The sequence below is a fragment of the Paramisgurnus dabryanus genome, chromosome 8, assembly GCF_030506205.2.
Source record: "Paramisgurnus dabryanus chromosome 8, PD_genome_1.1, whole genome shotgun sequence".
Lineage (NCBI taxonomy): Eukaryota > Metazoa > Chordata > Actinopteri > Cypriniformes > Cobitidae > Paramisgurnus > Paramisgurnus dabryanus.
In genome coordinates, this window is record NC_133344.1 from 10,598,712 (window position 1) to 10,615,241 (window position 16,530).

Below are 16,530 nucleotides of genomic sequence, written 5' to 3' on the forward strand. Positions count from 1 at the left end.
ATGCTTGAAATCAAACTGTGATGCTTTTTAGCTCACAATAAGATTTGAGACTGTAGTCTGATTTTCAAAGGCAGTCTTAGTGACATACTTTATACTTGAGCTATTACACACATACATATGTATAAAGTCTAGATGTATCGCCCCGCACTGCTGGCAATTGAGTGTAACGTCTGCATTTGGCGGCCATTTTACCACAGGCAGCTCACTCACTCATAGCACTGAGTTTTAATGGTGCAGGTACTTTTAAATGACCGTAACTTGCTTAATTTTCTATCGATTTTCAAATGGTTTGGTTTGTTATAAATGTCAAAAATGTACCTATGACACTGCATGCTTATACAAAAAAAAAAGAATTTCATGAAACATGTTGAAGCATCCAGAATTATAGCCATGTTAATAATGTTTAAACCAAACCGTTTGAAAATTGGTAGAAAATGTAGCAAGTTATGGTCATTAAAAAGTATTGCACCATTAAACTCAATGCTACTAGTGAGCGCGCTGCCTGTGGTAAGATGGCCTCCAGGTGATGACGTTAGTAACTCCGCCGTAACACATCTAGCCTTTATAAATATCTATGGTTACACACAGTCACACCAATAAAATTGTAACATTTAAAAATGGCAAACAACAACAATGCATCTTTTCTAGAAATTGACCTTCTGCCTCAAATAAGACTGTATCAAAAATGCTTGACCAATGCTTATATTATAATTATTAACATTATTGGAGAACAGGTTTCACACACAGACAGCTTCAGTAAAGCAAAAATAACGACACATTATCAAACAGTGAACTTGAAAAAACAGCTATACTCTTAACGTAAATGATTCTTCAGACTGTTTTTTATCAACTGCACTTTACAAAGTAAAGGACAACTATAAAAGATTACAACATAGATTTCCATTGATTTTTTAAAGCTGCAAGATCCCAATCAACTCAATTATAGACTGCATAAAAATCCTTCCTTGGCATATTGTGTTTAACTGATAGCATTTCTAGTTCATGTTAATTACCTTATATGGGCTATGTTAATTAAAACAGCTTATAAGGGCTGCCTTCACCTAATTATCATAATACAAAACAGGGAATGTAAATAACCTTGTTTTTTAAACTGGAGTGAACAGAGTAAAGACTTAACAGTGGAAAGGAAATTCCATTGTATTGCTCCAGCATCACATTGTGTAAACTGCATTTATAGTAAGGAACACATATGCAGATATCATCCAGCAGGGAGTCTATGTGATGGACTCACACTTTTGTTTACATAGATCTCTGTTTAAGACCGTTTACACTGCAGCATAACCCGTAGTTTTCAAACTAAAACAGGGTCTGCAGCGTTTACGAAAGTCTCCGTTTACGACACATCCTATTACTGTGTCTCTGTTGATTTGTGTTGAGTCTCTCCTAAATCTTCATCAGCTAATGATCAGACTGGCATCTACTAAAAGCTGTAAGCACAAAAACACAGCACACAGTCACATATCGTCACCTTCCTAAAATAATTGCCTAAGTCATTTTTTCAGGTTTCTCAGAAAACACAAATAAATGGAACTAACTTCAGAGGTTGACTATGTTCTTATTGATGCAGCTGCCATTTAGAAAAGCTTGTAAAATTGCCTAAGTCTCAATGACTTAAGCAAAATTAAACAGCCTGCTCTTGACTTAGGCATTATAGACAGTTTCATCGAACGCACATATGGTGACGCGAAACATGTCTGGATCCGAACTTTACTTACGGTTTCGTTTTTTTGGGGTCTGACTTGTTGCTAAACTGATCTCTTGAACAAATGTCTCGTCGAAAATAACAAATGTTTTGGTTTCCTAGGTAATCTATGTGTTGTTTTTTGCTTGTTATATAAATAAACTAAGTTTAAAGAACTTTGTTGTTATTTATTCTTAGCGGAGTTTACCGGAAGTTACGTGCGGACCACGACAGCCGCTTGTTTATGTTGTTACTGCTGAAACTGTCTATACTACAGGGGTAGAATATCTGTTTAAATGAGGATGTGGGCGATTTAGCATGATCTGTTTAAATGAGGATGTGGCCGATTTTATCAGACGTGGCAAGGATCATGAGATGACTTATGCAAAAAAAAATTGTCAAAGGAGATCAGATTAAAAGACTAATATAATACAAAAGATAAATGTACATTTCCAACACAAATATTTATTATTCAATATATATTAAATATAAAAATTAAACACCCTGTATGTTTGTTACTGACCTACAGAGACACTAATGAGAGCTGAAAATATAAATCATATTCTTATAGATCAGCAATTCAATATGCGACTAAAACAAACTCTTACAAATACATCGCAAAAAAGTTTTTACGCTCGCATGAGGTGGTTTTTAGCCAATTCGGAAGAGGTGTATTTTACAAAACTGCTATGGAAATCTTCAGGTCACATGATGGAAGTAAGTCACATAATTAATATTTGAAGATGACGCGGTATGTACTAAAACCTCCCAGAAACACCTCAATATGTGTCTGCTCACAAGTATAAGGGGATTTCCTTGGCATTAATATTTGGATAATACTCTTAGTTCTCCTTCATTTAAAAATAATGCCTAGTGCAGTGGATGTGATGTTAGTAAACCTACTAACATAAGTCGATGTGATGTTTGGATTGACCTGTTGTGAGAGGAAAAAACTATGTTTCAGTTGTATATCATTGGTTAATGGAAACAGCGTCATTTTACAATAGTATTTTGTCGACATTTTAAAATAGCTAAGGTTTTGCGCATATCTGCAATGGAAACGCAGCTAAAGTCGCCCTTTTCGAATTTGATTTGAGAAAGCTGATTGGTTTGGTTTGGGACATGAGGAGAGACAGACTATTTATTTATTTGCCCTGTTGATCATCCTTGGTCCAGTTCTGCTTGATGCCCATCTTCAAGCTGCCCAACTGATGATTACAATCATAACTTGGCTATAGTCTGGCTGGGTAAGCCAGAAGCAATAGGAGATGGACTTTTGTATTAATCTAAACAATCCAGTTAATCTGCCTAGTTGCCTCTGCTTTCTGTGTAAACTAATCTAAAGGATTGCTTGTTCTCTTGATCTTTATTTGTTATTAAATGTTTGACGCGGATGCGCACACTCATTTAATGGTACAGAAACTTAATTAGCAATGTAAATGTGCACCTTAAATATCATCAAACAAAATTGTCTGCGCTATATGCGATCTACAATAATACCATCACTCGCATTTACAATTAAAAGGGCTCACAACACAACAAGACGAGAAAAGCAACAGTAATGCTCTGCACTGCATTAGAGACACATGTAGGCCGTGCTGCGCCCACTGCGAGCTCCTTCCAATCGCGGTGCCGCGCTCCTGCCTCGATATCTTCAAAAGGAAGGCTTCCCGTGCTCTCCAGCCTAAACAGCAGCGGAGCCGTGAAGTCGAGAGGCGCCCCGAGACCGAGTCCATGCCGGCTCATCCCCCGCGTGCTCCATCTCCCCGCCATCGTCCTGTCACCTTCATCCATGAGCACCAACGCCCCCTGCTGAGTGCTAGCGGCATGGTTTCCTTTGGGTCCGGTGACACCGTGGAGATGATGTCATTCTCTGAGGAGTTATAGGATTGAGCGGCTTCGGATGAAGATGCCCACGCCGCCGCCGCTGAAGAACCCACTGAGTCGCGTCAACACGACTCTGAGCTCGTCCGCATCCTTACTCAAGCTACAGCGGAGCTCAATATCCAGTGGTCGCCACCGTCAGAGCCTCAACTCAGCCGTCTGGATGAGTGGTTCCTGCAGCACGGGCGCCGTCAACCATCCCGCCAGAGGCGAGCGCCGTTCTTCCCTGAGGTTCATCAGGAGCGCACTAAGTCCAAGGACACGGTTCGGGTTGCTGAGGAGAAAAAGAGGCTCTGGTCCCGCTTCGGCCGGCCCGCCCTCGAAAGTTCTGCGTGTTTCAGTCCCCTCGGGCGATGGACACACCCTCGCTCTAACAGCGAAAAACAAATTTTTACCTTTTCACAAAAAGAGCAAATTTCCTCCTCTGTACACACACACGGCTCACCGTCCATAAGCATATCGACGCTTACCGTCAAACTTCACGTTTGGCAATCCACCCCCAATATGCCGGGCTGGATTCTAAACGTAATCCAAAACGGTTATTCACTTCAATTTGCTCGGAGACCACCCCAGTTTTGCGGCGTTCTCTACACCGGCCCTTCCCAAACTGTGGTCCGCAGGCCACTAGTGGTCCGTGAGGGTACTGCAGGTGGTCCGTGTAAAGGCAAAATAAAATATAAAATATATATTTTTAAGAAAAAATATATTTAAAAAAAATATGTTTTAAGAATATGTTGTACTGATGTGATGACCAGTTATAGTTTTAGTGCTAGTAAGCCTATTAATAGGTGCAGATAAATTTAGGACTTTGTGTAGACATATTCTATTATGAGTATCATGAGGTGGTCCGCGAAAATTCTTGATTACAAATAGTGGTCCACACACACAAAAAGTTTGAAAACCCCTGCTCTACACCACTGTCCCAGACGATCGTATGCAGATCCTCAGGTAAGAGGTGCGTTCTTTAGTACTTAAAGACGCGATAGAGACGGTCCTGGCGGATCATAGCGAATCAGGCTTTTACAGTCGTTATTTTCTTGTTCCAAAGAAAGACGGCGGCCTCAGACCGATATTGGATCTACACGTTTTGAATCGCGCTCTTGTCAAACGGCCGTTCAAAATGTTTACAGCCAGACGAATCATGGCGTTAATTCGACCGGGCGATTGGTTCATATCAGTGGATCTGAGAGACGCTTACTTTCACATTCTGATAGCAACTCGTCACAGGCCGTTTCTAAGATTCGCGTTCGTCGGGACAGCATACCAATACAAAGTTCTGCCCTTCGGATTATCTCTGGCACCACGCACGTTTACCAAATGTGCGGAAGCGGCGCTCGCCCCTCTCAGACAGAGCGGCATCCGCATATTGAATTACCTCGACAACTGGCTTATTGTAGCCCAGTCAGATAGGGAAATTATCGCACACAAGACCGTTGTACTCCAGCATTTGGAGAATTTAGGGTTCAAAATCAACCTCCAGAAGAGGTTGCTCTCCCTCATGCAGCGGATCGTCTTCTTAGGCATGACGCTCGACTCGTTAAAGACGCGAGCATGGCTTACACCGGAACACGCGCTCACGCTCAGACGCGAGGCGGCGTCGTTCAGAGCGGGTTCACATCTCCCTCTCAAACGATTCCAAAAAATGCTGGGTCTGATGGCAGCAGCATCCCCACTAATACTGTTGGGAATGCTGTTCATGAGACTGCTTCAGTTTTGGTTGAAAGCGAAAGTTCCGCCCTGTGTTCGGTTGTCGGGCCGCTTATTAATCAAAATCACTTACAGATATGTGAAAGCGCTTTTGATATGGACATCCCCTCACCTTTTCCTCTCGGGCACGGAGCTCGGCTCCGTGAGCAGGAGGAAAGTGGTGACCACGGATGCGTCTGCGACGGGTTGGGGCACACACTGCGACGGCGAACCCGCCTTCGGTACGTGGAACAACCAATTGTCTCAGCTACATATCAACCACCTCGAGATGTGGCCGGTTATCCTAGGGCTACGGCACCTTCGTCCGAAACTCCAACATCAGCACTTTCTAGTACGGTGGTCTCAATCATAAACCACCAAGGAGGGCTAAATTCTCGCTCCATATCCAGCCTGGTGAAACTGCTTTTATTATGGGCTCACGTGAACGTACGTTGAAAGCGACTCACGTACCGGGTGTAGCCAATATTTGTGCAGACATTCTCTCGCGCGAACGGCCCGCCGCCGGGAGAATGGAGGCTGCATCCTCAGACAGTCGAGAAAATATGGACCGTCTTCGGCCGAGCGGAGATCGATCTGTTTGCATCAGGCGAGAATGCGCATTGCCCAATCTTCTTCTCGAGACACCACGATGCCCTGTCGCAAACATGGCCGGCGTGTCTTCTTTATGCTTTTCCTCTGGTGGCTCTGTTACCACAGGTCCTTCAGAGGATAAGAGAGACGAAATGCGCGATAATCCTGATCGCCCTGTTTTGGCACAATCAACCATGGCTCCCCGACCTATGGCAGCTGAAAACATCAGCACCATGGCCAGTACCGCTGAGAAATGACCTCCTCTCTCAGGCGGGAGGGATGATATGGCATCCACAGCCGGAGCTATCGAATCTACACGTTTGGTCTCTGAACGGCAACCGTCACGCCTTTCAGGACATTTGTTAAATACTCTAACGGAAGCTAGGGCCCCATCTACCAGGCGCCTTTACGCTCAAAAGTGGTCTATTTTTTCTGACTGGTGCACGACGAAACACCTGTGAAGTGGAGCATATTTTCTCCTTTCTACAGGAAATGTTGGACAGCGGTCGCTATATAAGAATATACACGGACCGCTCTGCCTCATACCGCAAGTCAGATCAGCTGTTCGTAAGCTTCGCGCACCACTCTTTAGGTATGCCGCTCACTAAACAGAGGCTATCTAAATGGATTGTCGAAGCCATCGCTTTGGCTTACGCCTCCCTGAATGAACATAGTCCAGTTGGTTTAAAAGCCCACTCCACGCGAAGTATGGCTTCATCATGGGCTTGGTCTACAGGGATTTCTATCTTTGACATTTGTAATGCGGCCGGCTGGTCCTCGCCGTCTACGTTTGTCAAATTTTATAGCCTGGATGTCCCTGCCTTACAAGCACAGGTCTTATCGGCTTAATGTTCATGCGACTCCGTTTCTGTATGCCTTCATGGGGCGCTGCGAGCTCACCGTCATGGCTATCTATTAATAAACTATGCACAGCTCGCGGCGCGCTCAGGGAACCTGCCGTCTCGTGCTCTGTTATATATGCATCATGGTGCGTTTAGAAACTTCACTGTATGCGTATTACTGTCTCATATATGGTGCTTACACTGACGCTCGCTAGAGCTATGCCACATGCAGTGTCTCTCCGGTAAGGGCACCTCAGTCCGTTGTGTATGCACGGCGGGATGGGATTACGTTCCCCCATAGCGTCAGCTAACTGACGCAATGCGAAGTGAATCGTATTGAAAGGGAATGCATAGGTTACTCACATAACCCCAGTTCCCTGAAATAATGGGAACGAGCACTGTGTAGCTGGCCATGCTACAAACGTCTACGCAGTTCGTTCCCGTTATTTCAGGGAAGCAGGGTTACGTGAGTAACCTAAGCGTTCTGTTTTTTTTTACTATTGTGTGATTTATTTAAAATTATTACTACTCACAATACTTTATCCAGTGTATGTTGTGGATTATCCTTTAGATCAGAGAGCAGCTTCATTCCTGAATCTCCTAGTTTATTCTTAGACAAATTCAGTTCTCTCAGATGTGATGGGTTTGATCTCAAAGCTGAAGTCAAAGCAACACAACCTTCAACTGTGATATTACAATAACTCAACCTGCAGAAAACAATGACACACACTTTACTCCACTACACTGTTCTTGTAAATATAGTGAAACCTGTAAAACATTGTGACACTATAAAAAAGGCTAATCAATCATGTTTTTATCAGGACTGGGACACTTCGTAATTATAATCCAAAGAACACTGATTTAGTCTCAGTATAAATTACAGTACCTGACAGAATTTCATTATGAAAATCACACCATGTCTGCTTATTACAGTATCACAGGATCTTACCAGAGTTTCTCCAGTTTACAGTGAGGATCCTTCAGTACATCAGAGAGCAGCTTCACTCCTGAATCTCCAAATTTATTAACAGACAGATTCAGATGTGTTAGGTGTGATGGGTTTGATCTCAGAGCTGAAGTCAGAGCAACACAACCTTCAGCTGTGATATCACAATCACACAAACTGTAGAGAACAGACACACACACTTATCTCTCACAGTAATCAATACACACACATCAGATCAACAATGGGGTCATTATTACAGATAATCACAAATCTAAAGCTTGCATCACTTTCATAGTCTGGTCTGAACTATTTTATGTTACAGACAACAAGACATGATTGGACAGAGGAAGTTTATAAATCTTTATTTAATGTAAGCAGATGTAGATGTTAAAAGTGATGTGAGAGTCTCTTGTTCTTGTCATCATTATCAGAATTGCAGTATCATCTTATTGAGGATCAGATCTTGTGAAGATCAATCGCCTGAATTCACAGCAACAGAACTCAACAAAACATTTTTTTTTTATTACCTCAGTTTTTCCAGGTTACAGTGAGGATTCTCCAGTACATCAGATATCAGCCTCACTCCTGTATCTCCAATACTATTATCAGTCAGATTCAGATGTGTCAGGTGTGATGGGTTTGATCTCAGAGCTGAATTCAGAGCAACACAACCTTCATCTGTGATATTACACCATCTCAGACTGGAGAAAACAACGACCAATTCTTCACTTACTCATATGTGTTGTCTTACACTTTTGAGGCACAAAATGTCACTAGTGTTCTATATATTTAAAGAACACCTATTAACCAATTCACACTTTTACATTACCTTTGGTGTGTAATATGCAAAAGCTACAAATCTCAAAGTAAACGATGATGCGAGTTGTCGTTTCCAACGTAAATCTCTTTTCTTGAACAACAACAAACACAAGGATTGTAGGCAACAGTTTGTTCTGCTTGTTGATGTGGACACGAAGGTCATTATCATAATTCTGCCCACTTCTGACTTACAGCCTGTAAGTAGTCTATGTTTATATACTTAAAGAATTTACTTGGGGAGACCGGGGTTGGTTGTCACAATTTTTACTCATGCATGAATTGCTCATCTTCAAAAAATCTTTCAGCAGTAATTCCTACATAAAATGAAAACTTGGGATCTTGGCTTTAAATGTGTACACTTTTTACTTTTAGAATGTATTTTAACAGGAAGTAATTAACCATCAAAGAGACTCTGACAAAATGTAACAACCAACCCCATCACGATGTTGGTTGTCACAGGGTATGGGGTTGGTTGTCCCTATAGAGGTTTAATAGGATTTCAGTGATAAATTGGGATCTTAAAGGTTCCCTTCCTCTGGCGTTTTTATTGTTTTAGACTGTTGTCTGAGGTCTACTCATGACGTTTGCATGGTTTTTACATCCAAAAACATCAAAAGCAATAAGTAATAGGCTATTTTGTACCCTGATTTTGAGGCTGGTTAGAGAAATGATCCGTTTTAATGGGCGGGCTGCATTGACGACTTGGAAGTAAACGCCCACTGCTATGATTGGATAACAGTTTTTCGTTCAAACTAACTTTCAATTTAATCTCATGTGTAATCAGTTTAATGTTAAGTGAGTGTCTTAAGACACAGTGTCTTTCTTACACACGCATATTTTATCATAAACCCTTTTGACACACACACACACACACACACACACACACACACACACGCGTGTCTTTTATCGTAAACCCACGTACAAAAACACACACACAAACACAAACGTACATGCGTCTTTTATCGTAAACCCTTTCGATGCACACACACACACACACACACACACACACACACACACACACACACACACACACACACACACACACACACACACACACACACACACACACACACACACACACACACACACACGCGTCTTTTACATAAACCCTTCGACGCGCGTGTAACGAATGCACAAACACACACATGTGTTTTTATCACATTCAATGGCCGCAACTGATAGTAACACATAGTACTAAAGTGTTTTACTCACACAAACACGCGTGTCTTTTATCATAAACCCTTTCAAAGCGTGTGCAGCATGAATTCGCGTCCCTCGGAAGAGAAAACACCGGCCGCCACAGTGACACATAGTACTAAAGTGTTTTACTCCCACAAACACGCGTGTCTTTTATCATAAACCCTTTCAAAGCCTGTGCAGCATGAATTCGCGTCCCTCGGAAGAGAAAACACCGGCCACCACAGTGACACATAGTACTAAAGCGTTTTACTCACATAAGCTGCGCCACCATTACGTCCGGATCCAATATTGATAGAGGAGCATTGCTTTTTAATCGCAGTCTCTCTTCAAATCCAGCGTTCTTCTGAACATCCAAACATGTAGCAACTGTTATGATTCCCTCGTTTAATAGGAATGATGTCTCTCGACGAAAAACAATGGCCCGAATACGGTACGGTTAACGTTTAGCCATCCTTGCTGTAACTTGTTATGAAAACTAACTCAACTACACGTAATATGTGGGCGCGGTCTCAAGTTGAAGAGCTCATGAATATTAATGACCTCGATCAGTTCCACGTCACACTGATACATAGGCGGAAATCCCGGGGGGTCGGGGGGGACAGGACCCCCCATCTGAGGGTTTTCCCCCCCTAAAATATTATTAAAATATGTGTATTGAAAATAATTTAATGATTTATAATACTTAAAATAGTTGTGTAAGAAGTAAAACAATACAAATGCAAACGGAGCAACAACAAAAAACGTTGTAAACATTTTGATTCCCCCCTCCCTTGCCTCACAGTGGTTTGGTCCACTGCCAGCGCCACACAGTCGGGTGGTTGATAAGTGTACAGAGCCGACGCGTTAATCAGCTACAAACAAACGTTTCCCATCACTTATCAGTTTAACCTCATATGTTTTAAAACGGGACTATTTGGACATATAAACATGAACATATTTCGTTTTATGAGAACAGAAGCAGATAAACGAACAAGAAAACATTTTATGCATTCATGCAGAGGTGAGGCAGAGCTGAAAGTAACAAATTACATTTACTCACGTTGCTGTAATTGAGTTTTTTTTTTTGTGTACTTTTACTTTTTTGAGTAGGTTTAAAATCTGTACTTTTACTTTTACTTAAGTATGTTTTCTTTAAAGTGCCCGTATTATGAAAAACTCACTTTTTCTGGGTTTTGGGGTGTTATTTTGTGTCTCTGATGCTCCCACACGCATACAAACTTGGAAAAAAATCCGTCCATGCTGTTTTGAGTGAGATACAGGTTTCTGAATGTCCTCTGCCTTGAGTCTCAGATTGCGGCAGTTAAAACTCAGCTCCGTTGTGACGTAACAAACCGTTTCGTCACATTCAGTTTGAATTTTCCCGCCCACCACCCCACTCGCAGGTCTTCACCCACCAGGTAGCTAGAGAGCATAGAGCAGTCACTTGAATGAGACCCTCTGTGCTGTTATCATGTCTCACGGAAATAACAGCGCTATTTGGATATTATGGATTATACTCCCACCTACTTTTAAAAACAAAGTTTTAACGCGTGGTTATTGGAACCCGGAGTAATCTTATATACAGGGTGTTACGACGCAAACAGTCCTCAGATTGTAGGCGATAAGACCTTCATGCGAAATCTGATGTAAACAACAGACTATGTATCTATATTTCACGGATTATAAGCATTTGTGGACAAAAATGGTAATTGGATGTATTTTATTGGACTTTCATGGATCATTCACACATCTGAAACAGACTGGATTCGATTCGCGATCGCGTTGTTTCATCACAAAAGGTAAGAAGTCACGTTATATTTTGCATGTTGTCATCTTCTGTCACAAAATACTACATTTATGATGCTAGAGCTAAAAGCTTTTTGCCAAACTAACCGAGACCGTACGCCCCGGCTTTTCTGACAAGGCGAGCCTCTAATAACTTTACGGTCCGCATAGATATATACACGGTCCGGACCTCACGCTAGCTTCTAGCAATTATCACGTGGTCCACAAGCAGTATACATCCCCCGCCGGGTCTTAATTTCTGTAATTTGCGAAAATAATGCGTTTAAAAATGTTTATAACGGGAATATGTTAGTATTGTCCAGGGCAAACGAGTGTATTGTTCAGACTGCTACATCACAATTTACGCTGGAATCTTTGTGTGTCATGATGAGTTTGACACACCGAGACCGGGCCTTACCGCCCCGGCTTTTCTGACGAGGCTAACCCCCGAGCCTCTTATAACTTTACGGTCCGGACCTCCCGCTAGCTTCTAGCAATTGGCACGCGGTCCACAAGCAGTATACATCCCCCGCCGGGTCTTAATTTATGTAATTTGCGAAAATAATGCGTTTGAAAATGTTTTATAATGGGAATATGTTAGCATTGTCCAGGGAAAACGAGTTTATTGTTGTGACTGCTAACGTAACATCACAATTTACTCTGGAATCATTGTGTGTCATGAGTTTCTTCTCCTGTAGTGTACTTATTAGTGATACTTTTCTGTATGATTTGTCTGTTGGCAACATAAACCGTTAATAATAATAATATATAAAATAATAACACAGTATGGTCTGTACTGCTCACGATACCACTGAGCACGCGCACGGGCACATGACGTTAGTAGTGGGGCGTGATCAAAGGAGCAGCAGCTCATAAATATGTAAGACTAGCTCAAAACGGCACAATCTGAACTGCCCTGAAACAGAGGCTTCTAGAGATGGGTAACAATCTTTTCCTACAAGCTATTTCGAGCAAACAACTTTTGAAACATGCTTTATGGAACTCATACACCTATATAACTTGTGGAAAAGCAGTCATAAGATGGGCACTTTAAAGTATTGTAGGCTACTTCGCTACATTTTAAATCATATCCGTTACTGAGTAAAAAAATAAAATAGCAAGGTGATAAAGAAGCGCCACGGATGATTGATTGATGGGCGGGGGAACGCGCAAAAAGAGCCATGGAGAGGGACGAGACAGGCGAGGGCTAATGCAGACCCTCAATTCAATTCTTATGAAAGAAACCCCTGGCCATTGACACGAAGCGATTGTTTCATTGAGCCGGGTTTTTACCGCTAATTTGCACGACGCGTTTTTAATACATGTGCATTATCCTTCGAGGTCTATCAGCTTCGCGTCAAGTCAAACAACTTAAGAACGTCCTCGGGAATGCGCATGTCATTAGACATTGCAGAGAGGGAGAGAGAGAGAGATTGAAAGACATCAGGTACACAGGTCTGGGAAGCTAGAATACAATAAACGTGTAAAGGATAAAAGTATATGGCACTCATCTCATTATATGCTCATTTAAACTAGGTATATAGTTTAATAAAATAATGTATGTTACCAGCAATACATCAATTACAACCTTACTATAGTGAATTTATTTTCTAGCTGCTGACCTCATATTATTTTTGCTTCAAGTGCATAACTCACCAGTAAAAATCATTAAACAATTCCATAAATGTTTCTTAGTTATAAAAAAGCGTTTTGTTTTATTAACTTTTTGTTATTGCACTTTAATTGCTAAGATGTTCCTACAATAAAAAACAAATAGTTTGAGATTTATATTCCCTTGTCCTTTTTGAACTATACTAGAAACCTCTCCCCACTGTAAAAAAGTAACTTTACCTCTGAGTAAAATTAAAATGACTTACTTTTTACTTTTACTTGAGTAGATTTTCAGACCAATAACTTTACTTTTACTTAAGTAAAATATTATTAAAGTAACTTTACTTTTACTTAAGTAGAATATTTTATTATCTTTCCACCTCTGCATTCATGTGTATTAAAATTAAATTTGCGTCCGTTCATAGAGAAAGAGAAACGTTTTCTATCTGTACACATTTCCTTGCAAGTACAATTTTGCCTGTATTATTGGTGTCCCCTTCAAAAATTGTTCTTGAAAAATTTTATGTTTAATGTCCCCCCCAACATTTAGATGAAATTTTCGCCCCTGCACTGATAAGCTTTTCAAACTGACCTGATTTCTCCGCTTCTTTCTTTTCAGTGGCTAGAGCTGACAGAGGAGGTGGAAGTTAATTTTCACATTCACAACACAACACAAACACATATGGACCTAACACATATAAAAAAATACAAGTAAAAACGGTTTTATGTGGAAGGGCCTCTTTAAAAGATAATGCATAACTTTTAGTTTTTTAAGCTAGAAACTACAAATAAGTTTTAATATGAATACCACCCCTATGACAGTTGTTATTAATGCCCCTTATGTTTAAACAATGGGATTAAAGTGGGTGATCAGTTACTTGAATTGTCTACGGTGTTGAGAAATAAAATTAAATAATTTTAGTGCTAAAACCTCTTTATTATCGTTTAATTATGTAAGTTGCCTAACAGCAAACAAAAACAAACAAACAGACCAACAGTCCTAAAAGGTCCACATGTCCAATACTCACATGTGACAACCAACCCTGAAAGCTATGAGACAACCATCCCCAACTGACTTCTTGACAAACATGCTAAACTAGCTGCCACATGGCTTTAACTTGATAGCTAAAAGATGACTCAAAATAAAGCTAATACTTTTGTCTTTTTAATGAGTGTTTTGTTTTTGAATGACTAATATCCTACAAGCTCTCAACACAAAAAACAACACCAACATGAAAATTTACTCTGACCCATGAAAATAAAACATTGTCTCCTCACCTCAATGTTTTGTGTGCAAATGCAAAAAGTGCAAATGAGTAAGCTTTTAAAAGCTAACAGATTGATATCAAAATTGTACCACTCTGGTGACGTGGCCAGTCCTTTTAAGCTGTTCCTTCGCAAGCATGGTGTAAATGCTGGGGATATTTGCCTTGCTGAGGATTTCCTTGTCAGGGATTTTTTCTTGCCACTTGATCCCCAGCAGTTTCCTCAGACAGCTCAGGTGGAAATGGTTCCGTTTTTTGACATAGGACTTTCGTCTTCTTTGTGCTGAATGTCAGGCCGAAGTTGTTGCAAGCTGAGGAGAGGTGGTCCATACTGTCCTGTAGATCTTTATTTGAGCCAGCAGCCAAAGCACAGTTATCAGCAAACAGAAGTTCTCAAACAGTGACTTCCTCCACTCTAGTTTTGGCTTGCAACCTCTGCAGATTGAATAGCCCACCGTCAAAACGGTAGATGAATTTAATCCCAGTGTTGTAATTCTGGAATGAGTCTTGCAGCATGGCAGAAAACACCATGCTGAACAACGTTGACTCAAAATACTTGAAAGGTGGGTCGAACACTACAGTACGGTCCTAAATCAGCCATCATCCATAAATGAGGAGGCAATTGTGAGATTGCCGCAAGTTGAAATAAACCAGTCCTTGGTGGTTCTACCAACCACTGAGGAAACCTGTAAAGCCATAACACTTCTCTCATCAGGCAAAGCTCCAGGGTCCGATGCCATTCCAGCAGAAATCTACAAGGCTGGAGGGCCTCGTTTAGTCGAGAAACTGACCAAGCTCTTCCAGACCATGTGGAAGTTAGAAGCCGTTCCCAAGGAGTTCAAGGACACTACTATAATCAATCTATATAAAAGGAAAGGCAATCGGCAGGACTCCGACAACCATAGAGGCATCTCCATACTATCAGTCGCTGCCAAAATCTTGGCGAGAATTCTTCTGAACCGCCTAAGTGTTCATCTAGACCAGGGTCTGCTACCCGAGAGTCAGTGTGGTTTCCGAAAAGATGGTATTTATTGCTCGACAGTTACAGGAAAAATACCAAGAACAAAATGTTGATCTATATATGGCAGGGGTGTCAAACTCAAGGCCCGCGGGCCAAATCCGGCCCGCCCCCTCATTTCATCTGGCCCGCGAGAGTTTACAAATTATGTTAATTATGTGGCCCGCGAGAGTTTAAAGATTATTTTATTGTTATTATAATTTTTTTTGCAGGTTATTTCCTACATTTATTTTTTTAGCAGCCTTCAAAACTAATTTTTGTCCCGCCAAAGTATTTTTGTAATGTAATTACAGTGATAATGTTGATGATTGCATGAGAAAGAACGAGCAGTGCCCAGCACGCGCACACTACTAGAGTGGGCGTGTCTGAATGCGAACGCTGCAGCCTCCGGAGGTCGCATTTCCAGGCTGCATACGTCATCAAGACTGTCTTGTTTCAGAATATTAACAATTATAAAGTTAAATATTATTCTTTGTTTATAGTAAATAGTTGTAATATGCGTATGACTTGCGAATGTAATGGTCAGTTAACTTAAATAAACCAGGCTTGATGACGCTGCCTATGCGACCTCCGCATATGGAAACGGACAGTTTCTGCTCGTTCTTTCTCTCCCTCTCTCGCGCACGCTCACGCGGATCCAGCAAGAAAATGTTTTCCGTCTCGTGTACAGAAATGTTTCGCGATGTCCAGCTGAGATTAGTTTACAACGCGTCTATTCCCGCTAAATACGCGAACTAATGACTCATCTGAACTGATTACTTTTAATAAACAATTGAAACTATTCATCTGTAGCCTACAACACTGAACTCATGAGACGTCAGTCAATCAGACACTCAAAGCCAAGTAAAAAATCACAGCTTTTTTGTAAAGAGGGCAAGAAATGACAAGTGAGAGTGTCTAAAAAAATTCATATTGTGGTGGAGTTTGTAAAACTCTTTATTAGTATCTTATAATGCCTCTCGTTTTCTGACCTGCACAATGAAGGATAACAGAACATTTTGAGTGTACTGTACTCAACATGTGTTTTTGTCACCACAATTATTTTTAAAATAATCTGTAGAATAGTTGTACTCTATACACTTTTTCATTATTTGCCTGGGCTTCTACTTTCAAAGCTAGGTATTAATTGAGTTATTAACAAAACCAATAGTAAGCAAATGCAGAGAAATTATGCAATGTACAGTAATAAAAGAGTTGATACA

General features: G+C 41.0%; 1 protein-coding gene across 1 annotated transcript in view; it reads right to left on the reverse strand.

The window, feature by feature from the left end:
* Positions 1-300: 300 nt before the first annotated feature.
* The window catches only part of LOC135771848 (protein NLRC3-like), a 49,350-nt gene continuing 33,120 nt past the window's right edge, over positions 301-16,530 (reverse strand). The window contains exons 9-12 of the mRNA XM_065282226.1: positions 8,179-8,352; positions 7,655-7,828; positions 7,239-7,412; positions 301-1,448 (exon numbers count right to left, since the gene is read on the reverse strand). Coding sequence (XP_065138298.1) covers positions 1,442-1,448; positions 7,239-7,412; positions 7,655-7,828; positions 8,179-8,352 — 529 coding nt within the window. The 3' untranslated portion in view covers positions 301-1,441. The remainder of the gene's footprint in view (positions 1,449-7,238; positions 7,413-7,654; positions 7,829-8,178; positions 8,353-16,530) is intronic.